This window comes from Nomascus leucogenys, chromosome 2, assembly GCF_006542625.1.
Source record: "Nomascus leucogenys isolate Asia chromosome 2, Asia_NLE_v1, whole genome shotgun sequence".
NCBI lineage: Eukaryota > Metazoa > Chordata > Mammalia > Primates > Hylobatidae > Nomascus > Nomascus leucogenys.
Window position 1 is genome coordinate 66,791,947 of NC_044382.1, and position 24,756 is coordinate 66,816,702.

A 24,756-nucleotide genomic window follows, 5' to 3' on the forward strand; every position below is an offset into this window, starting at 1 on the left:
CCTGCATCACCCTAAGTGTCTGTTTGAAATAATACCACGTGGTCCTGAAATTCAGTTTAAAAGAATTTTCTTAAAGACTGTAGATCCTCAGTTTCTCCAGTCTCTTAAATGAAGGTCCCAATCAGGTCAATTATCACTTTCTAAATGCCTATACTACATTCACTACATATAAGACCATATATTACTGGCCCATCTTTTTAAAACCAACTATTATCAGCATGACACATTTGTTTAAATTTATATTAATTTCTCTTTTTCTCAGACCTCACTAAAATGAATGAAAGTTGATATTAACAAAGCAAATATCATAGAGATACCTTTTTCAATTAAGAGAAGTATGATGAGAATTTTCTCCTTCATACTGTAAGCAAGTAAAACACAAACATGAAATTACCAAAATAAAAAAGAACCCCTGGCTTACCTGCTCCTGTATTTCTACCCTTCTGGCATGGCTAAACTCACCTTGTCAAAATGCTGCTGTAAGATGTTTTTCATCTGCACCCTTTCAGCAGTCTCTGTTCCTGAACCAGCGTTCAGACACCTAGAGAGAGTCCCAATTTCCTCCTCAGCATCCTCTCCAAGAAATATCCGCTCATCTAAATTCCCAACAGATAAAACATACTCCTCATAGGCCTTATTGATGGCTTTACTATAGGAAAAACAAATACAGACAAAATGTACTCTCTCACAGAACTGCCATTTCAATTAATTATTTCATTTTTTAATTTACTAAAAGTTCTAGTAATTTTTTGAAAGTTAAACTTTGGTAGGGTAACTTGTAGTTATAAGAACTGGATGGTACAGCTGGGCATGGTAGCTCCCGCCTGTAATCCCAGCACTTTGGGAGGCCGAGGCAGCTGGATCACGAGGTCAGGAGTTCGAGACCAGCCTGGCCAATATGGTGAAACCCTGTCTCTACTAAAAATACAAAAATTAGCTGGGCATGGTGGCACGCGCCTGTATTCACAGCTACTCAGGAGGCTGAGGCAGAAGAATCGCTTGAACCAGGGAGGCAGAGGTGGCAGTGAGCCGAGATCACGCCACTGCATTCCAGCCTGGGCGACACAGCGAGACTCCATCTCAAAAAACAAAACAAAACAAAAACTGGATAGTATCACATGTAATCCTGCTATCCCCATGCTCATCCATCACACAGTACAAGTATTTTGCTGACAGTGTTTCAGCTGCTGGTAGGTGCAGCTTCTGGTGAGAAGCTTAACTATCTGTCTAGCTGCTCTAGGCACCCCTGAAGACTTCCACACTTACACATCATCAATTTTCACCCATATAGTTCCAAAAGAATGTATTACAAAATTTATAATCCAGAAGCTTAATGTAACTTCAAAAACAGCCATACAATTTTGAACACGTTTAAAAAGTGTGCTTATATTAGGTGACAGAATTTTTGCTTCCCTGTATTCTCTCACAAAACATATTCTCAGTTTCCAAAGTACAAACAATAAAAACACTAACCTCTGAAGTTTCCTAAGTATACAATTTAAAATACTAAAACATTTTATACAGAAGTACTCACAAACTCTCTCCAAAGTTCCCAGGTTCTAGAAACCCAGTGAGATTTTCTTCTTTTCCCTTAAGGAGCTATGATGAAAGAAGAGATCCTTAAGTCGTCATGTTAAATCAAGTTTTTCTCCAGAAAACATTTTCACGTTATTTCTTTGCTATTTACGAACCTTTTTTTCATAGAGTTTCCTAATATAGGGTTTCCAGAAATGTTCCTTTATCCCCTTTGCTTCCAAAACTAGGCCATCATGTAAGGAACACAGTTTCTCAATGATACAAGGGGCGTCAGAGGAAGGTTTAGAATCTTTAGCATGAAAATCTTCAGATAGGCCTATGGTGTATAGAATCACAAAACAGAGATATCAGTTAGCACACAATAAGCCAATTTGTAATAAACTAAAATGTAAAACATAGAGTATAATTAGTATACCACTTAGCATACAAATGTATAGGAAACAGTATATATGGGCTTATTTTAACACTAAGAATTTGTCAAAAAATGGCAAATAGAAATAAAGTGTATCATTACTCAAAAGATTTCAGATTTCAGTTATTCAATTATTTATGTAGAGATGGTTAAGGGAAACTTAAAACTTAAATTTTAGGATATCAAATTTTAGGATACTAAGATCTAAAAACCACAAAAATAAAATATAACTTTGCAAGTAAGTCTACTTTTAAACAAAAAACACCACTTTAAAAAAATTACACTGTTCAGAGATTATATACTTTAATTTGAATGTATTAGATGTATTTCATACTAGTTTACAATTTATTCTTGCCCTAGACTCAGCACAAAAGAAAAAAAATCAAATAAAAATAAAAGAAGTAAAGGTCGGGCATAGTGGCTCCATTCCTATAACCCACTTTGGGAAGCCAAGGTGGGTACATCGCTTGAGTCCAGGAGATTGAGACCAGCCCAGGAAACATGGCGAAACCTCATCTCTACTGAAAAATACAAAAAATTAGCTGCGTGTGGTGGTGTATGTCTGTAGTCCCAGCTACCTGGGAGGCTGAGATGAGAGGATCATCTGAGCCCAGGAGATTGAGGCTGCAGTGAATTGTGATTGTACCACTGCACCCCAGCCTGGGTGACAGAGTGAGACCCTGTCTCAAAAAAAAATTCTTTTTAATTAAAAAAAAAAAAAGGTAAAAGTGAAAGGAAGCAGCTTTTTGGGAATATAAAAGGGAGTTAGGATAGAAATGAGAGAAAGAACAGAAAAGAATATGAGGAACATTAAATTTACCATACCAGGAGCAACTGAACTCCACTAATTTTAAAAATCTACCTTGATAGACAAGCTGAAATTTTAATTGAGATCACCTCAAAACTGAGAATCACCCAGAATCCTATTACAATACTACTCAAATAGCAGCAGCAATATTTATTTTAACTCTATACATACTTTTTAATATTTGCTTTGTAAATAATTTGGGCTTGTAACTGTTTATCATTCATAGAAATTATATACCTAAGTTCTATTAAATGCAATGCCAAAATCATCATTTCCATATATCTGTTAGTTTAAAAGATGAAAGTTCATTTTCTTTATTTTAGAACCATAACTATTCTTCTGTACCAAATTCTTTTTCATCTCCTACAGTGTGTCAGGCACAAAGTTTGCCAATGTAGAAAAACACTATCAGCTTTAATGTCATCTTTGCAACTCTGAGTTTCTAAATGCCTTCTCCTTGTTGAGTATATATTTCAGAAACTTCTAAAGTTGTCATTTAAGACTTTAAACTTTGTGGTATCTGCAACTGTTTATCCAAAAATATTTTTACAGGCAGCTTGACTCTTGGTTTTAAGTACCCTGGATAACTATAATGACAGGAGCTTTTCAAAATACTGATGCTAGGAAACCTATACAACTCCAAGGGTAAACATAACACAGAAACGCAGATTGCCCAAAAATCTTTGATTTACAAACCTACCTTTAAAATTAGGGTTCACAAGTTCTTTACGATTAGAACACTGAAGTGCATTTCCATAAACTAAGTCCAAAGCACACAGCAGCAGGTGATAAGAATTGACCAAATCATCACTAATCATGGGGAAATTACCTGCAGGATTATAAGCAGTTATAGAGTTAAATTAGCATTGACTTTGTAACATTTTAAAAATAATTTCTTCCTTTAATTATTATGACATTACAAAACATTGTATAAAATTGACTCATTACAATAAGTGTTTTGGTAAATTTACATTTTGAGATATTACTCTTATATCTTAATAAATAAATAAATATTTATTTATTTATTTTTAAGAGACAGAGTCTTGGTGGGTCACCCAGGCTGGAGTGCAGTGGTATGATCATGGCTCACTGCACCCTCAACCTCTTGGACTCAAGGGATCTTCCTGTCTCAGCCTCCTGGGCAGCTGAAATTACAGGCACACGCCACGACACATGGCTAATTTAAAAACTTTTTGTAGAGATGGAGTCTTGCTATGTTGCTCAGGCTGGTCTTGAACTCCTGGACTCAAGTGATCCTCCTGCCTTGGCCTCCCAAAGTGCTAGGATTACAGATGTAAACCACCATGCCCGGCCTTTAATAAATGTCTAACAGCTTAGTGAAAACTATAACTTTACTAAAAATGCCATTCATTCATTAAGTGTTTATTAAATACTTAGTAGCTGACTAAAACTTTATCATTGGTCTTTTCTTTGAAAATTCTGAACACAAAAAAATTTATAAATTATCTCAAACTGTAAGAAATTGTTTTACATGAAAACATTTTTCTGTCATGAAAATTATTAGAAATACTTAGGAGACAGCCGAAAAAATAATTCATATAATTATTCTCATATACATTTTTTTTTTTTTTGAGACGGAGTCTCACTGTCACCCAGGCTGGAGTGCAGTGGCACGATCTCAGCTCATTGCAAGCTCTGCCTCCCGGGTTCACGCCATTTCTCATATACATATTTTTAAAAGACCAGAACTTTTTATCAGACTCCAACAGTAACATTTTTAATACTTTTCTATATAAACTCAGACAAATTAATGCAACAGGTGTACCATCAAATATCTTTCAATTCCAGAGCTAATAATCCCAAAAATAATTGCTGATGCTTGGTAACAAGGAAATAAGAAATCAAAAACCTAAATTGACAGAAACATGTCATTTCTCCAGTGCTGGTTGAACTCTAACACTGAACACATTTTTACATGTAGTTAAACCATTTTATTATTATCTTAATTTCTAGGAAATTAAGAATTATTTCTAGTTATTTTATAACTTTAAGCCCATCCCTTTTTTACTTAAACACTGCACATGTATGCTTCATGGTGGTTTTACCTTCTTGTATAATCAGATAAATTCAATTTAAATAGCTAACATACATATGAAGAATTATTTCCAAACCTCAGCATTTTCACACTTAATGCCTACCCAAGTGTATATGTACACACATGCACACACACCTGCAGCTTTGTTTCAGGTTTCCCTTTCTCTCTGTTCCTCCAAAGAAAGTTACCACTTACCTCAGCATATACAAAGCAATTCTTTTTTTGTATAGATGGAAACATTCAACAAATCAGCTTAAATGAACTAAAGAGAAAAAAAAATTCTTCTTTGCCAAAGAGGCAAATGATAATCAACACATTAAACTGTGCATTGATATAGCCAAACCAACTTGCTTGGTTCTTCTATAAAGAGGTTTAATATTAAAATATACTTGGTTCCTCATGTGTAAAAAAGGAAGTAAGTAGCACCTACTGATTTCAAGCTACCAAGCCCATCACACCAACAAGCCTAAACTTGTTACTGGTGTGCACTTGCCACAGAAGGCAAAAAAAAAAAAAAAAAAAAAAAAAAAAAAACGGCAGCACTGTAACATCTAATAAAAAGCTGAAATGCCCCTAAAGATCAGAATCCAATTTAAATTAAATTCTAGGACTCTCTCAACATGACATATTTTCTATTTCAAATCCTGACCTTACAAATAAATCTGACTTTGTGAGATATTTTATCTTTTGATCAACAAAGATAACAAGTAAATAGAAATGTTTCATCTCCAGAGTTGGCTTATTTGTCATTAGAAAGGTGGCTATAAAAGAGTACACCTTTCCCCCAAATAAATAAGAACTGAATTAAAGCAATTAAATGACTATTAGAAAAGATCATCGTGTATTATAAAAGATCACAGTGGTGGACTGTGAGAGGACAAAGGTTCTTTTTTTTTTTTTTTTTTTTTTTTTTGAGACAGGGTCTCGAAGTCACCCAGACTGGAGGTGCAATCTCAGCTCACTGCAGCCTCCGCCTCCCAGGTTCAAGTGATTCTCCCACCTCAACCTCCCAAGTAGCTAGGATTCCAGGCATACGCCACCATGCCCAAACCACAAAGGTTCTTAAGGCAGAATTATTATAAACTGAATTAATGAAATAAAAGTCAAACACTGAGTTAATTATGGAGAAAAAACCACCCCAACGGGTCCAGTGAGAACAAAATAAGGACAATGAAATTATTTTTTATTGTATTGTACATATTATATATAGTACCAAATATATTTACTTCTAAGTACACATATGCCATAAGAGACAAACAAAACAGATAAAAATCCTAGAAGTCAGACATACTTGCCCAATACAATTATATGAAAAGATTACCATCATACATAACAGCAGTCACACATTCTAAAATTTGTAGCCGCTGTAAAAATGGTTTATATACTCCAAAACCTTTATTTCATGCCACTGATCATGTCGCCTTTATCATCACTAAAGAAACATGCCAGTGTCATGTATGAAAAAAGAAAGATTTTTCTCTTGAATCAAGCATGCAGCTCAGGGAAGGATGGATGGCGGCTCTCACCCTAATTAGCTAGAGAGGGATCAGGACAAATCAAACCTGGAGACCAACAATATCACACATTCTTCCCAGAGGCCTTCACAGCCAGTATGAAACTAAGAACCAGGAACCAGGAGATCTGAGTTCAAATCTTAGCTTTGTTCCCAGCAGCTAGTTTCTGGGCTCAGCTGCCTAATCTTTAAAGTAACTAAGCTGGCTGAGCACGGTGGCTCACATCTGTAAATCCAACACTTTGGGAGGCCGAGGTGGCAGATCACCTGAGGTCAGGAGTTCGAGACCACCCTGGCCAACGTGGCAAAACCCCAACTCTACTAAAAATACAAAAATTAGCTGGGTATAATGGTGCATGCCTGCAATCCCAGCTACTCAAGAGGCTGAGCCACAAGAATCACTTGAACACAAGAGGTGGAGGTTGCAATGAGCAGAGATCATACCACTGCACTCCAGCCCGGGCAACAGAGCAAGACCCTGTCTCAAAAATAAAAATAAAAAATAAAGTAAATGAGTTAAGCTAGGCTGGGTGCGATGGCTCACGCCTGTAAGCTCAGCACTTTGGGAGGCCGAGGCGGGTGGATCATGAGGTCAGGAGTTCAAGGCCAGCCTGGCCAAGATGGTGAAACCCCGTCTCTACTAAAAACTACAAAAAATTAGCCAGGCGCAGTGGCAGGCACCTGTAATCCCAGCTACTCGGGAGGCTAAGGCAGGAGATTGCTTGAACCCAGGCAGCAGAGGTTGCAGTGGGCTGAGATCGCACCACCGCACTCCAGCCTGGGCAACAGAGTGAGACTCCATCTCAAAAAAAAATAAAGTGGCCGGGCACGGTGGCTCACGCTTGTAATCCCAGCACTTTGGGAGGCCGAGGCGGGCGGATCACGAGGTCAGGAGATCGAGACCATGGTGAAACCCCGTCTCTACTAAAAATACAAAAAATTAGCCGGGCGTGGTGGCGGGCGCCTGTAGTCCCAGCTACTCGGAGAGGCTGAGGCAGGAGAATGGCGTGAACCCGGGAGGCGGAGCTTGCAGTGAGCCAAGATTGCGCCACTGCACTCCAGCCTGGTCGACAGAGCGAGACTCCGTCTCAAAAAAAAAAATTAAAAATTAAAAAATAAATAAAGTAAGTTAAGCTAGTTAATCTAATAATGAGAATCTCTCTTATACTTATGAAACTCCTTCCAGCTCTATGATTCTTTGTTAACTTTGCATTTTATTGAGCTATCTTAGTGGCAAAGGCATTCCACATAGTATACAGAAGAAAGCTATGTAATAATATAACTGCACTTTCCTATCTACTTTAAAGAATTATTTCTACATAGAAATATAAAAAGGAACTGGGCACAGTGGCTCATGCCTATAATCCCAGCACTTTGGGAGGCCAGGGTGGGCAGATCACCTGTGGTCAGGAGTTCGAGACCAGCCTGGCCAACATGGCGAAACCCCATCTCTACTGAAAACACAAAAATTAGCTGGGCACAGTGGTGGGCACCTGTAATCACAGCTATTCGGGAGGCTGAGGCAGGAGAATTACTTGAACCTGGGAGGTGTAGGCTGCAGTGAGCCGAGATTGTGCCACTGCAATCTACCCTGGGAGACAGAATAAGACTCCATCTCAAAAAAAATAGATAAATAAATACAAAAAGGACAAAAAATAATAGAGACGTGTATTTCACTGAATGCAGACCTCGGGTAGGTTAAATGAGACGAGAAAAAAGGGAAAGAAAATAAATAGTATATAAAAGCATTTGACTAAGTATACTTATCTGAACAAGATACAAAAAAAAAATCTGAACTGTTCTGAGGTTGATCAGTAATTGCACTCAACTAAATAAGAGACATCTCATGAAAAACAGAGTTCACAATACAAGCATATACAGAATAATGTGTTTTCAGCTCATAATTTAAAAGAGTAGCTTTGGGTAGAAAAGATGTTGTATACAACAAAATTAAAGGACTTTCCATTTAATAAGAGAAGATTTCGATATTATAAAGAAATCCAATAGATCCTTTGATGAAAAGGCAATACTTAAAAAAGAATCTAGGATTAAAACCCTTGAGAAAATTTTCAGTGAAAATCTTTTCCTGATACATACTAGAAGTTGACAAAATACCTGAAAATGTAAATAGACATATTAAATCTAAATAAATATTACTATTTTCTTACCTTTTGCATATATAAAAAGCACCCAACAAAAATGGAAAATTTCAGACACAGTACAGGGCTGTCGCCTTTGGGGGAAGAAAAAAAAAGTCATGAGACAACAGAAGAATCGGAAAAAGAACATCCCAAATGACTATAAATTAGGTGTAAAATAAAACCCACAGTTAAAGGGAGAGAGATCAGATTCAGCTTCACATGGAAAACGTGGATGTTCTGCCTCAACAAAATATTGGTAGGAAATAGCTGGGATCAAGGGAAAGAGCCCATCTCAAAGAAAAGAAAATTCTTAAAGAATTTTTTAAAGTTTTTTGAGGGCAAGATAGGTGAAGTAGAAAATAAAATGAATAAAAATAGCTCTTTTGATGACATAGCAATGCTATGCTGCTTTAAGACCACTATATGCAGTCAGATATGTCCTCATTTTTTTCTCCTTTATCATAGCTAATGACCTGTATCCCTCCCTCCCTCCTTAAAGATATTCCAGACTATATCAAATCACAAAACGCCTTTTTAATGTAAATTATGAGCTTCTTACAATTCCTTATACTTCCATCCATTAAGACTACCTGTTGTATATTGCCAAGTTGTCTGCTTAAGTTTCAGACCTGCTTTAAGCTTGGCTTTTCTACCAAAACCTCTGACAACTTTTAGACAAGAAATCTGTGGTCTCCACATCCCAACAGCCTTATTCTAACAAGGTGCCCAGAAGAACGAAATTCTGTGGAGAAGATTAGATTAGATTTAGTTCCAGCACTGCCATTAGCTAGGGTACACTTGCTCACCTGGGCCTTAGTCATTTCATCTGTCAAAAGATTATTCTACTTGGGTACAATACTGTACTTAATTCACCAGTCCATGGCAAGGATTAAATGTCAGTGTTCTGCTTTTAAAAGTAGCCTCTCTACCACAGGCGCATGATAAACTATTTCTAGTTTTGGATGCCTACCAAAATAAAATTCAACTTTTTTTAGCTTAACACTTAAGCTACTCTTAATTCTGGCTCTACAACTTGAGAATTCTAGAAAAAAAAACTTGACCAACCTCCCACATTTCCTCTTGCTTTACTGCTTTTGTGTCTTTTCTTGTTTCCTCTACACAGAAGGTGCTATCTGTATCTTCAAATTCACCTATCAAAATCGTACCCATCTTTCAAGACCCATTTCTACTTATTCCATGTAAACTTACCTGACTGGCTCATCCAGAGTGATTTCTTTTCCTCCTAAGTTTTACATCTGTATTCCCTCTGGTAGTCATGGGACTTTTATAACACACTGCATTGCATGCACTGGAATCTTCATACCTGCCTCATCTCGCTGACTGTACTGTAAGCTCTCAGAAGACAGAGACTGTGGGGTTTGGTGTTTTAAAAAATGCCTGTGTCCTACGTAATAGCTAACAGTATTTCCTGTGGATAAGTGCTAAACAAATAGTGACACATTTTCAAATAGTGTGTGAGAGATGCAGTATATAGTCACAGCAAAGCACATGCGTTCCTGCAGTCAGTTTCAATAAGAGCTCCACACTTAGTTGTGCAACCCTGGCCAAATTACTTTACCTCTCTGCGGCTTATTTTCTCTATCTGTAACAACAGTATGAGTATCACAAGGTTGTCAGAGGGATTAACTGAAGTAATACATACTAAAGTCTTAAAAGAGTCCCTGCCCCAAAGTAAATGCTCAGTAAGTGCTACACATTATGACTATAGTTAGCAGAAAAAGCTAACAGAAAGTATACAAAGTGATAAAAATGTAAAATCTCTAATATAAAGTGATTTACTTTTTTTGTTTTTTTTTTTTTTTGAGACAAGGTCTTGCTCTGTCACCCAAACTGGAATACAGTGGTATGAGCACAGCTCACTGTAGCCTCAACCTCCCAGGCTCAAGTGATCCTCCCACCTCAGCCTCCCCAGTAGCTGGGACCACAGGTGTGTGCCACCACTCCAAGCTAATTTTTCTATTTTTTGTGGAGATGAAGTTTCACCATACTGTCCAGGCTGGTCTCAAACTCCTGGGCTCAAGTGATCTGTCCACTTCAGCCTCCCAAAGTGCTGGGATCAGGTGTGAGCCACTGCACACGGCCTTTTAAAATTTTCTTAATTAGAATTAGGTAGTATATACATCCTAAGAAATATCAAAACAAGTGCAATCTGAAATTATTTTCCAGATACTCCAAAGAAAGAAGATATCTTCCCATAAATGATCACATTGGCCTCACTCAGACTCAATACAAAGCTTCTATTCAAACTTTAGAATACTTCATTTTTTATTTATTTATTTGGAAACGAAGTCTCACTCTGTCACCTAGGCTGGAGTGCAGTGGGGCGATCGCAGCTCACTGAAACCTCCACCTCCTGGGTTCAAGCGATTCACCTGCCTCAGCCTCTCAAGTAGCTGGGACAACAGGCACACCACCATACCTGCCTAATTTTTGTATTTTTAGTGGAGATGGAGTTTTGCCACATTGGCCAGGCTAGTCTTGAACTCCTGACCTCAAGCAATCCACCTGCCTTGGCCTCCCAAAGTGCTAGGAGAATATGTCATTTTATTTATTTATTTATTAAAACGGAGCCTCCCTCTATCGCCCAGGCTGGAGTGCAGTGGCGTGATCTCAGCTCACTGCAACCTCCAACTCCGAGGTTCAAGTGATTCTTCCACCTCTCCCTCCCAATTAGCTGGGATTACAGGTACCCACCACCACACCCTGCTAATTTTTGTATTTTTAGTAGAGACGGGGTTTCGCCACGTTGGCCAGGCTAGTCTCAAACTCCCGACCTCAAGTGATCCACCCGCCCTGGCCTCCCAAAGTGCTGGGATTACAGGCACCCAGCCAGAATACCTCCTTTTATTTGTTTATTTATTTATTTATGAGATGGAGTTTCATTCTTGTCACCCAGGCTGAAGTGCAATGGTACGATCTTGGCTCACTGCAACTTCTGCCTCTTGGTTCAAGGGATTCTACTGACTCAGCCTCCCAAGTAGCTGGGATTATAGGCACGCACCACCACGCACAGCCAATTTTTGTATTTTTAGTAGAGATGGGGTTTTGCCATGTTGGCCAGGCTGGTCTTGAGCCCCTGACCTCAGGTGATGCGCCCACCTTGGCCTCCTAAAGTGCTGGGATTACAGGCGTGCGCCACCCCGCCTGGCTCAGAATACTTCATTTTAAATAGTCAATTCCCCAAAACCGTAAGTGAGCTAGACCAGATGCTTCTGTATCAGTGGTGCCATCTATATTAAAATGTAAATAGTTCTAGTTTTTTTTAATTTTTTTCCTTCTGGTTTGTCATTCCCCCATTTTATTTTTAAAAGGTTACACTTACTGTAAACATCCTTCACAGTCTGGGAAAACTTTTATATTTAAAGAGAAGCACACATTATTCTAGCCACATAATTTTAACTCCTTTCCCTTTACTTTTCTTGTCAACACTTTTCTAATTGTTAGAATTTTCATTTCTACTTTATGAAAAAACTTTCAATGATAAAGATGGAAAATGTGTATTCCATAACTGCCCTTATCTATCAGGAAAGGTAGAAAACACTGAGTCACAGCATGCTTATAGACTTTGCAGAAGTGATCAGAAAGCACAAATTCATAATAGTTTCAGTTCTCTTGTCTTTTTCCAATCCAGTCTCTCTATTCTTAATTCATTATAAACATCAAAATACATAGAGAAGTCATTTCAAGGGGATTATTTATTACTCAGTTTGACATAAAATAGTCTATACAATCACTAGTAGAAAATATAGTGGTTAGGCCGGGCGCGGTGGCTCACGCTTGTAATCCCAGCTCTTTGGGAGGCCGAGGCGGGCGGATCACAAGGTCAGGAGATCGAGACCACGGTGAAACCTCGTCTCTACTAAAAATACAAAAAAAAAAAAATTAGCCGGACATGGTGGCCAGCGCCTGTAGTCCCAGCTACTCGGAGAGGCTGAGGCAGGAGAATGGCGTGAACCCGGGAGGCGGAGCTTGCAGTGAGCCAAGATCGCACCACTGCACTCCAGCCTGGGCGATAGAGCGAGACTCCGTCTCAAAAAAAAAAAAAAGAAAATACAGTGGTTAATATAGTGATCTATATCAAAGGCAGTGCTCCCTTCAGCAGCACATATACTACAATTGGAACAATACATTGATTAGCATGGCCCCTGAGCAATAAAAAATATATATATCTAGACACAGATATAGATACATCTCCAAGGCAGCGAAAGGGTGAAAATCCCTGAAGTCTGACTTGTACAGTCTGCATTTTTTGTTGCTTAAATGAAAAAGGAAGGTTTCAGAACAAGGATCACTGAGGAAAAAATAATAATAAAATAAAATAAGAAAAATGAAAGTTTATAGAAACAAAGACCCATAGACATTTATCAGTATGAAAAAAGCCAAACTCTTCATGGCTAACCCACAATGAAAAGCAAAAAGGCATCATTAAAAGAAAACTACTGGGGAAAAAGATTTTTTAAATCTTATTTCTTTTTTAAAACTAGAAAAAAAAACTAGCAAAATGTCAACACTGCAGCACAGACCAATGTGTATTCCTGATGAACCAACATGAAAACCTACCGCTGTTTCCTTCCTCGCTGCTGACGAGGTTGCTCCTCTTGAGGGTGTTTAAAGATGTCCTGAAAAATGGGTTCATATTTCTTAAAAATTACAGCAGAAACAGTGAAGTTTCTTTCTAATCTCTCAGTACGTTCTCTGAAATGTGGGGGTAGATTTGCCATGTCTTCCCACTTCTTCATCTTATTAAAAAATTCAATTAAGCTGGTATTAAAGACAAACAAGATATTTCATAATTAACATAAGGGTAAAGTATACAAAAGTAAGTATTCAAAAGTAAATCAATATTATCTCATTAAATTATATTACTTTTAGACAGTGAAATAAAATCACAACGCATGTCTCTGACTAGCTTAATTTCTTACAGATTGGTATATTCCTGATCCTTCTAATCCATTTTGTTTAGGTTACCTAAAGTATTTGTTAACTATGAAATATTTGAAAATACAAACCAAAATTAACAAGAGTAACCTAGCCAACATTCACGTTGGTTCACTGCCAGATTTTTTTAATGTTAACACATTAAATAAATTTTGTCATTTTTGCTTTTTGTTTTTGTTTTTGTAAGAGATAGGGTTTCGCTCTATCACCCATGTTGGAGTTCAGCGGCAAGATCACAGCTCATTGCAGACTCCTGAGCTTGGGTGATCCTCCTACTTTGGCTTCCTAGAACACTGTGATTACAGGTGTGAGCCACCTCCCCCTGCCACTTCAGATTTTTTTTTTTAAACTAGCAACACTATAGAAACAGTCAAGGCTAGGCACAGTGGCTCATGCCTGTAATCCCAGCACTTTGGGAGGCCGAGGTGGGAGATTCACAAGGTCAGGAGTTCGAAACCAGCCTGGCCAACATGGTAAAACCCGATCTCTACTAAAAATACAAAAAATTAGCTGGGCGTGGTGGCGGGCACCTGTAATCCCAGCTACTCGGGAGGCTGAGGCAGGAAAATCACTTAAACGTGGGAGGCGGAGGTTGCAGTGAGCCGACATCACACCACTGCACCCCAGCCTGGCGACAGTGCAAGACTCTGTCTCAAAAAAAAAAAAAAGAAAAAGAAAAAGAAACAGTCAAAAGTCCCATTTTATACTCCTCCCTAATCCCATCCTTACCCTTCTACCCCAAAGGTAAACACCATTCCAAAAGCTGGTCTTAATCCTTCCTATGTTTTCACACTTACTACACATACAAATGTATGTGTAAACAATAAGCCATATCTTATTACTTATTACATGTTTTTACATTTTATATAAATGGTATCATACTTCAGTGGTATTCTGCAACTTGCTTTTTCACACTCAATAATGTTTCTGACATTAATGTTGATATGTAAGATATATTCATTTTAATTGCTAAAAACATTCTTTCATATGAACATACAATGACTTTTTGCATTCACTCCCCAACCAATGGAAATTTAGGTTGTTTCTAATATTCCATGATAACAAAAAATGTTGTAATGAAAACATCCTTATACATGTGTGCAGGAGTTTCTTTAGGGACTACTCCAAGAAGTAGAGTAAGAGAATGTGCACCTTCAATGTTACTAGATACCACCAAATTTCCTAGTAAAGTAGTTGTGTTAATTTTGACTCTCACCAATGTACACCAGCAATATAGAGTTCCTGGCTGAGTGCAGTGGCTCATGCCTGTAATCCCAGCACTTTGGGAGACCAAGGCAGGTGGATCACTTGAGGTCAGGAGTTCGAGACTAGCCTGGTCAACATGGTGAAACCCAGTCTCCACAAAAAATACAAAAATTAGTCAGGTATATTGGCATGTGCCTTTATCCCAGCTACTCCGGGAGGCTGAAGCATGAGAATCACTTGAACCTGGGAAGTGGAGGTTCAGTGAGTAGAGATTGAGCTACTGCACTCTAGCCTGGGCAGCAGAGTGAGACTCCATCTCCAAAAAAAAAAAGAACCGAAAAATAAAAAAAATAGAGTTCCTGTTTCCCTGTACAGTGACTCAACTTGGTATACCAGACTTCAAATTTTCTCAATAAGAATAAAATGTTGGCCAGGCACGGTGGCTCACACCTGTAATGCCAGCACTTTGGGAGTCCAAGGCGGGTGAATCACCTGAGGTCGGGAGTTGGAAACCAGCCTGGCCAACATGGTGAAACCCCGTCTCTACTAAAAATACAAAATATTAGCCAGGTGTGGTGGCACACACCTGTAATCCTAGCTACTTGGGAGGCCACAGCGGGAGAATCGTTTGAACCTGGAAGGCAGAGGCTGCAGTGAGCGGAGATCACGCCCCGCACCCCAGCCTGGGTGAAAGAGTAAGACTCCATCTCAAAAAAAAAAGAATGAAATGTTATCTTTCTACTTTGAAAGTCTTTATTAGTGACACTGCATATCTCTTCCTGTATCTATTAGCTATGTGAATTATAACCTTTGTGAGGTCATATTCTTTATTCATTTTATTAACCCTGTTAGTAGTTCCTTACATAATTCTGGATACTGATGCTTTGGTCAATGTAATTCAGGATGGAGTTAAAGGTTAAAAAAAGATTACTAAAATTCACAATGCCAGCTAAAACTTGACATTGTGAATTATTTTATTTTATTTATTTATTTTGAGATGGAGTCTCGCTCTTGTCACCCAGGCTGGAGTGCAGTGGTGCTCACTGCAACCTCTGCCTCCTGGGCTCAAGCAATTTTCCTGCCTCAGCTTCCTGAGTAGCTAAGATTACAGGCGCACACCACCACACTCAGCTAATTTTTGTATTTTTAGTTGAGACGGGGTTTCACCATGTTGGCCAGGCTGACCTCCAATTCCTGACCTCAAGTGATCCACACACCTCGGCCTCCAAAAGTGCTGAGATTACAGATGTGAGCCACCGCACCCAGCCTGCTAATTATTTTAATAGTAACCTTCTTTTTTTTTTTTTTGGAGACAAGGTCTTGCTCTGTCGCCCAGGCTGGAGTGCAGTGCTGCTCCATCATTCAGGGCTCAAGTGATCCTCCATCTCAGCCTCCCAAGTAGCTAGGCCTGCCAGCTATGCACAACCACACCCAGTTAATTTTTTTATTTAGTAAGTGATTTTTTTAGCCATTAACTCCATAAATTTTGACAGTGGTAATTTCCCCCAAAATGCTAAACATCATTTTTCCACTTATCTTTAATAAGCCATGTAAGAAAATTCACCTAAAAGGCACAAAAAATAAATGTAATCAATTTAATTACACAACAGATAAAGCAATTTCTGTCTCTTAAACATATTTGACCCTTTCTAAAATGGATTATAATCATGTCATTTATCCTCCAAACAGGAAACTGAGAAATACTTACATGTTCCATTTATACTAAGACCACAAATCCTGTGCACATATTTCTAAGTGTAATAGCAAATAATATTTTATTTACCTTTTCAACTTGGAGTATCTCCTAAAGTTTCTCAGTATCCTTCATTTCTCCCAATATTACACAATGTCCTAACCTTTAAAAATAAATTCTGCCATACAAGTGCCTAAAACATTAAAATTTAAGTATTTTCACCAAAGAAGTAAAATATAATGGATATTAACTGTGATATAAAGAAAGGAAAATCATTAGATGCTAGCTTTAGCATCTAATTTCACCAGTCCACAGGTACAAATGCTCAGAAAACGATAAACAGAGATAATTCTTACTATCACTATGATTTATGAGCTTACATTAGCCATACTCTACTTCTCAAACTCTAACATAGTTACCTCTGCTCTGAACATTTCAGGATTCTAGTTAAAGATACATAGTTTCCTTCCGCTGTCCCTTTGCTTACAGTTGGAACAGATTTTCTGCAAGCCACATATAAGGCACATGCTAACCAATGAAGATCATTTCCCTGTAAAAGAAGAGAAAATTGATTTTTAGTTAATAAGCTACATATATATATTTCAATATTTTTAAAAGTATGTTTAAATTGAAAGTGTTGTTTATATTTTTGTGGGAAACTTATTTTCAATGATGACCCTATGTCATACGCTCTTTTTTTTTTTTTTTGAGATGGAGTCTTGCTCTGTCACCCAGGCTGGAGTGCAGTGGCACAATCTTGGCTCACTGCAACCTCCACCTCCCAGGTTCAAGCACTCCTCCTACCTCAGCCTCCCAAGTAGCTGGGACTATAGACCCATGCCACCACACCTGGCTAATTTTTGTATTTTTTGTAGAGACAGGGTTTTGTCATGTTGCCCGGGCTAGTCTTGAACTCCTGGCCTCAAGTGATCCATCCGCCTTGGCCTTCCAAAGTGCTGGGATTACAGGTGTGAGGCACTGTACCCAGCCCCGTAGGCTCTTCTTATAATGTGACATTGACATTATTCCACTGAGAGGTAGAGAGGGTTCCCTCACCTTGGACCTAGGCAAGGGTCTGCGTTCCCTCACATTGATTAACTGTCTCTATCAATAATTGCAGAGGTAGAAGTGAAACTATGTAATTCTAAAAGATTATACAAGGCAGTATAGATTCCACTTGGTTCTCTCTCTTAGGACATGTGCCTTGGGAGTCCCGAACCAACATGTAAGAATTCAGCTACCCTGGATCACCATGCTGGTGAGACCACATGGAACAAACATACAGAGATGCCCAACGAGCTCCAGCTGTGCCAGTACCTAGTTGCTCAAGTATTCCAGGTGAGGTACCAGTCATTTTGATGCAGAAACATGACATCCACACTGTCCCTGGCCTGAATTCCTTACTCACAGAACCTGTGACCAAAACAAATTGTTTTCTGCCCCTAAGTTTTAAGGCAATTTGTTATATAGCCGTAGTAATGAAAACAATATTATTGTTTATTTTTTTTTTTTAATTTTTTTTTTGAGATGGAGTCTCACTCTGTCACCCAGGCTGGAGTGCAGTGGCTCTATCTCGGCTCACTCCAAGCTCTGCCTCCCAGGTTCACCCCATTCTCCTGCCTCAGCCTCCTGAGTAGCTGGGACTACAGGCGCCCACCACCATGCTCGGCTAATTTTTTGTATTTTTAGTACAGACTGGGTTTCAATGTGTTAGCCAGGATGGTCTCGATCTCCTGACCTTGTGACCCGCCCACCTAGGCCTCCCAAAGTGCTAGGATTACAGGCTTGAGCCCCCGCGCCTGGCCTATTGTTTATATTTTTAATCTTGCTCAAAATCTAGAAAAGTGATAGAAATACAAAATTAAGCTTGAATGGATATTCAGTCACTAATTTTATACCTAATCAAAACACATACATGAATACATAAAATTTCTTTGTATAACCAAATGAGACTATTGTGGATCCACTACCAGATATCATTCTAAAATAATAATTTTTAAGGCATTGTTTGTAAAAGATCATCATCACAATTCTTTTTATTCAAGAAGTGATACAACTTTCCTCTCCCTATAAAAGCAAGGAAGGATGGAAGATGTCCTTTAGCTTCACTGTATTCATTACTGGTCTAAATGAAAATGAGAAGAACTGGAAATTCTTCATTTTTCACATTTACACATAGACTGTCTTACAAACCCACTTATAGGTATCAACAGCATAGATGTTCTATTGTAAAAAAAAAAAAAAAAAAAAAAAAAACAGCCAAGATTTGTGTATTACATATGTCTCTGGGAGATGGTTTCATAATATTCTTGATTTATGATGTAAAAGCAAATTTAGATGCATAACTACTGCATTTCTCTACTCTACCAAGATCTCTTAGAAAGTATAAAGTTAAGTCAGTCACAGCATTATCCTGTGCTTCAATAAAGGGTTTAAAAGATAATCTATAATGTTCTATTTTAGCTCTAGAAAATTCACAACTACTTGGATGGTGGAGGGAGAAAAAAAAAAAGAAAAAAAAAGTTTACAACTATATCATTCCTAAAAAGAAGAATTAGTCTTGTGAGAATTTTACAGTGCTTAGATGACAAAATGGAGCGCGAAGCTCTTTTAAATAATTTATGCAAAGAGTAGACTCTGTACCTAGTTTACCTTTGGTCCTAAAAAATATATGTTGAAAAATTCCATAATACTAAAAAATAGTTATCCTCAAAATTAACATCTCATGGCCGTATCTTATAGGGTCAAACAGATCTGGTTTCAAATTCCGGCTCTGCCATACAGTAGCTATAACACAGGGGGGAAATTACTTAACAGTCTCAGAGGCTGCATTTTCTTGGCTGAGGACTGTAAGAATGAGTTACAGGTTAAAAATGCACAGAAAATACAAGAAATCAAGTTAAAATTCCATAACCAGTATTCTGTATTAAATATCATAAGAGCTTTATTTTCCCTTACACTCCCATGAGAATGACATCCCACATTCTCACAGTGTACCTCACTGTAAGCCCCACAAGAGCGGGTTTGCTGCTCTATATCCAGCACCTAGAACAGTGTGTAGCAAGTAATAGGTGCTCAAGAAATATTTGATGAATATTTTACTGAGTAAATCATTTACTGAAAAAACTGGGCTAAGAAGCTGAAACTAAAATCTCAGTAATCAAAATAATTGAGTAATCAAACGTGTTTTCAGAAATAATTTACTAACCAGCTATTACGTGATACTTGCTCATGTATCACTAGACTTCATACAACTTAACCGCTATGAGTTGAAACACCTCAACTAAATGGTGATAATGCTTGTTCTAATTTACAGAATTATCCTGAGGGTAAAATAAGAGCTTGTTTAGAAGCCTTTAAGGCCATTTACCAAAAAAAACCCAAAAAACAAAAAACAAAAAAAAAAGCCAACCAGTCCTTCTCTTTGCCAGACTACAGAAAGGCACCGAGAGATGGAATAGGAACATAGCTTACTCAGCCAGATCATGTAAATATACAAAGAGCTTAGTAAACTTGAAAGCACTGTCCATATGGGTGCTTTATGTGCCAGAAACTACATTATTGCCTTATTTAATCTTCAGAACAGGTCTGTGAGGTAAACAAAAATATCTCCAGTTTAGAGATCACCATACTGAACTTTTCCAGCGGTTAAGTAAATTGTTCAGTCACCCAGGTCTGTCGGGTTCTAAAGCCACCATACACTATCTTTCTTCTGCAGACCTAACAATTCAAAGAGGGAACTAGTAATTGAACTAAAATTCTATTAATGCAAATACAAATTAAAAATAACCTCACTCATCAGTACACATAGCCAAAAACATCATATTTAAATAATACCTTGGTTAGGCTTTGCATCCTGGACCTATTTGCCCTACTCTTTCTACAAACTAATTATAAAACTACTTGAGAATCAAATGGCCTCAGGTTTAAATGCCACACACACAGTCAAACAGCTGATAAACAATCCGTACTTCCGTGTCACTTCCCATTGGCCCATGAAGGGGACGTGCCTACAAAGCTGACACTCACTGGCTAGAATGGCCATTTTTCTCATCTGCAAGCCCTGTCCGAAGGCTGCGAACTAACACACCCGGATAGCGACAACAACAGGAGTCCTGTGCAATGCCCGGGGTGACCAAAAAGCCCTCGAGGTAGCCACAGTCCGGACCCTAGTGACAAATGGTGACATGTATCTATATCCGGGTCGGCGGAGGGCTCATTTCATCTGGCCTGGGGGAAAATGAGTCTTAATTTGTTTACACAGACGTAAACACAGCCCAAAACGCATCAGCCCGAAGACTCAAAAGCCTGCAACGCCTGGGAAAGGCAATTTGGTTAACAGGGGGAAGCGAACAGACGGAGACGGTTGGAGACCCAGGTGCCACAACCCGGTTAATCGCGGTGCAAATAAGGGCAAGTCCCCTCCCCTTCTCCGTGTGGTCTTGACAACGCCACTAGTTCATTCTACTAACAAGGCGGGCGGGGGGTCAGATGGGCCACGCACACCCATTTTCCTAAACGGGACCCCAGCGTGATCTCAGCCTCGCTGTGCTACTTCAGGGCAAGACGGGTTCCCCATTCGGAAGCCGCAGGGAAGCGCGGCGAGAGCGGGTCAGCCCTCGGAGCGGCTAACAGCCTCGGAATAGCGCAGAGGGAGTCCCCACCCGTCTGGGGGCTGGGAGCTCGCAACCCGCCCGAGGGTCTCTCTGGGCGCGCGACGCGGCTGGGAAGGCATCGGTTCACGCCAACTAGGCCGGAAGCGCCCCTCCGCCCGCAAGCGCACCTCCAGCGTGTAACTCTCGCTCATGCTGCGGTAGCTGTCCCAGGCCTCGGCCCGCGCCGCCTCGTCCATGTTGAGGCGGCTGCACAGCTCGTCGAACCGCTGCTGGATCTGTGGGGTGGGCGACTCGGCAGGCGGCGCGGCGTCTGCCGCCTCGCCGTCGTCCTCCTCCTCCTCATCCGAGGCTGCCGCCGCCGGAGGGGGAGGCGGGGGCGGTGGCGACTGGTCACCTCCCGACGGCATAGCGCACCCCTGGGCAGCCGTACCTCAGGTGAGGTGAGGGCCCGGGCCCGCAGCCATTCAAACCGCGAAGCGCCCGCCCGTCCGCCGCCCGCACCGCGCCTGCGCCGCCGCCAACGACGCTGACCTCCTGCAGGCACCCGTAGTGTTGAGCACGGCCTGCTGGGAAACGTAGTCCAGGCCGGCGGTTCAAGGGAGCCAAAAATCGTCTTTAAAAAAATTAGCTCGCCTAGTTTCACCAGGGGTGAAATAAAAGCACCTTCCCCGCATTTTAAGCACGTACCTCCCCATCGTGAGAACATTCAACAGGGCTGTACTGACGAGAAAATATCCAAAAGACACTGACGTGTGATGGTTTCGTATCCAGGCTGTTCCCAGAAGTAAAACTTCCTCATCGCCTGGATATCCTTATCTAAAAAATAAGGATAATAGCAAGGGCCTGTCTGTGTACGTTCACGAAACTGCCTTTGCAAAAATCCTAACAGTGAGAAAGTTACGACAGTGAAAGGGATCTGACCTAAATGACTCCACGTTTCTCACTTCTGAGCTGCCCTTGTTCACTCCTGGGCGAAGACCGAACTAACTACAGGAGGAATTTAATTTCTAGTTTCACTTTGAAACAAAGATTGTAACAGCCCTTTCCCAAAAGAAACCTCATTCTTGCCTGGGGATCAGTCTGCCCTTGTAGAACTAACAAATTAGCCACAAGATTAGAAATTATGATTTAGGAGTCTTGCAGCCAGAGGCTACAAGATTCCTAACCTCCCCAATTGCTCTCAGGGATAACATCACTATTGTAAAATCTAAGATTGGTGCTGGAGATACTTTTCAGACCGCGCATTCCGATGCACGAACTGGCGCCACTCAGACCATAATCTGGCTCAACCAGTTCTGCAATCCCACTCAGGAACAGAAGACAGCAAGAGCCCACTTCAACCCCCTATGATTTCACCTCCCACCTGACAAATTAGCATTCGCCACTCCCTGGCCCCCTACCCTCCAAGTCATTCTTTAAAAACCCCAGTCTCCGAATTTTCTGGTAGGCTGATTTGAATAACCAAACTCCTGTCTGCCGTTCAGCTGGCTCTGCGTGAATTAAACTTTTTCTTTTTCTTTTTTTGAGACAGAGTCTGGCTCTGTCGCCCAGGCTGGAGTGTAGTGGCACGATCTCGGCTCACTGCAACCTCCGCCTCCTGGGTTAAAGCGATTCTCCTGCCTCAGCCTCCTGAGTATCTGGGATTACAGGTGCGTGCCACTGCACCGAGCTAATTTTTGTATTTTCAGTACAGACAGGGTTTCACCATGTTAGCCATGGCTGGTCTCGAACTCCTGACCTCAAGTGATTCACCCACCTCGGCCTCCCAAAGTTCTGGGATTACGGGCGTGAGCCACTGTGCCCGGCCAATTCATTTTATTTCCAGTTCTCCTTTCTTTATTTTAATTTTTAAAATCGCCAATCCTTGATTTATAAATGGGCTTGATATAAAACATTTTCCAGATTGAGGAGCAATCTGAGGATTGAGCAATTTGAGGATTGAGAAGGCATTACTGTTTTGCTATTTTTGTTTTGCTTGGTGGGGTGTGTAAACTGACAGAGGGAAAAGTGCTGGGACAAAAGCAGGGGCTTATGGAAGGTACAGGTGGGAGGACAGGAAATGGAACCCTGAAGATAGGAGAAAATCAGGTAGACAGGTAACAGGATATTTCAGGAACAATTTTGAGACAATGAAACCCTTTTAAGAAAACCTTAGTAAAATTCACAGTAATCAGCAATGCTTTTGGAGTTGGCTACGTGATGAGTCTCAAGGTGACTATGGGGCAAGAACAGAAGTTGAACACAAATGGTTTAGAAGTATCTTAAGTATATAGGCTGGGCGTTGTGGATCACACCTGTAAACCCAGCACTTTGGGAGGCCAAGGTAGGAGGACTGCTTGAGTACAGGAATTCGAGACCAGCCTGGGCGACATGGTGAAACCCTGTCTCTACAAAAAATAGAAAAATTAACCCAGAGTGGTGGTACACGCCTGTAGTCCTAGCTACTTGGGAGACTGAGGTGAGAGGAACGCCTAAGCCTGGGGAGGCTGCAGTGAACTGTGACCATGCCACTACAGCCTGGGCAACAGAGTGAGACCCTGTCTCAAATAATAATAATAATAATAAATAATTTGGCAAGGCACGGTGGCTCATGCCTGTAATCCCTACACTTTGGGAGGCCAAGGCGGGCAGATCACTTAAGATTAGGAGTTTAAGACCAGCCTGGCAAACATGGTGAAACCCCATTTCTATTAAAAATACAAAAAATTAGCCAGGAGTGGTGGCTGGTGCCAGTAATCTCAGCTACTCAGGAGGCTGAGGCAGGAGAATTGCTGGAACCCAGGAGGCAAAGGCTGCAGTTAGCCAGGATCATGCCACTGCACTCCAGCCTGGGCGACAGAGCAACTCCATCTCCATAAATAAATAAAGTGTATTAAAATCTTAGTATTTTACCTGTATATACACTGGGGATATTGATTTTAAAATAATGATATTTCTTCCTTTGAAAATCATTATCAACACTTTACTATGTCAAAGCAAATAAAGAGGCCATGAGCCTGATATCATCTGTCTCTGTGGCTGGAGCTTATATGTAAGCAAACCAGAATTCAGTGTAAACAGTAAGACAACGGTAAAACAAAACTTAAGCTTAACCAATGAGAAACTGCCAACTAACCTCTAATTAGGGATTTTCCTTTTTTTTTTTTTTTTTTTTTTTGGTGACAGAGTCTTGCCTTGTTGCGCAGGCTGGAGTGCAATGATGCAATCTCAGCTTACTGCAACCTCTGCCTCCCGGGTTCAAGCAATTCTCCTGCCTCAGCCTCCAGAGTGGCTGGGATTACAGGAGCCAACCACCACACCGGCTAATTTTTGTATTTTTAGTAGACAGGGGTTTCAGCACATTGGCCAGGCTGGTCTTGAACCCCTGACCTCATATGATCCAACCACCTTGGCCTTCCAAAGTGCTGGGATTACAGGAATGAGCCACCGGGCCCAGCCCTCACACCCAAATAAGGCAAACGCCCAGCTGTAGCCAATCAAGTAATTGTTTTACTTTTCTATTAAAGCTTACTGCTCACAGGGAGGGTGAAGCGCTCTGAATATCTTCTTGTTTTAAGTGCTGCCCAATTCATGAATTGTTCTTTGCTTAAACTGTTAACTTGTCCAAAGTTTTTCTTTTAGCAACCAAGAGAAAACTTAAAATTGTTTTAACAATTAAAGTTTAACTTCAAACTGTTTAACTTAAACAAATGATGTGAAATTATCTTTACTATTTTTAGTAAAAGTTAATGTAATTTAAATAATTATTGCAATGTAAGCAAAATTGGTGGCAATAAACCATCAAATATGTATTTTATTAAAATATCCTTTGCTTGT

The 24,756-nt window shown here is 40.0% G+C and overlaps 1 protein-coding gene across 3 annotated transcripts in view; it reads right to left on the reverse strand.

Moving 5' to 3' along the window:
- Positions 1-21,484, reverse strand: part of RBL2 (RB transcriptional corepressor like 2) — a 56,700-nt gene extending 35,216 nt beyond the window's left edge. The window contains exons 1-8 of one of the 3 annotated variants that reach the window (XM_030797026.1): positions 21,108-21,484; positions 16,744-16,874; positions 13,048-13,248; positions 8,494-8,558; positions 3,457-3,585; positions 1,692-1,852; positions 1,535-1,599; positions 463-541 (exon numbers count right to left, since the gene is read on the reverse strand). In XM_030797026.1, coding sequence (XP_030652886.1) covers positions 463-541; positions 1,535-1,599; positions 1,692-1,852; positions 3,457-3,585; positions 8,494-8,558; positions 13,048-13,248; positions 16,744-16,874; positions 21,108-21,347 — 1,071 coding nt within the window. In that variant the 5' untranslated portion in view covers positions 21,348-21,484. Of the gene's footprint in view, positions 1-462; positions 650-1,534; positions 1,600-1,691; positions 1,853-3,456; positions 3,586-8,493; positions 8,559-13,047; positions 13,249-16,743; positions 16,875-21,107 lie in introns of all 3 variants that reach the window. The other 2 variants (XM_030797022.1, XM_030797032.1) reach the window with 2 other exon arrangements.
- Positions 21,485-24,756: the final 3,272 nt, after the last annotated feature.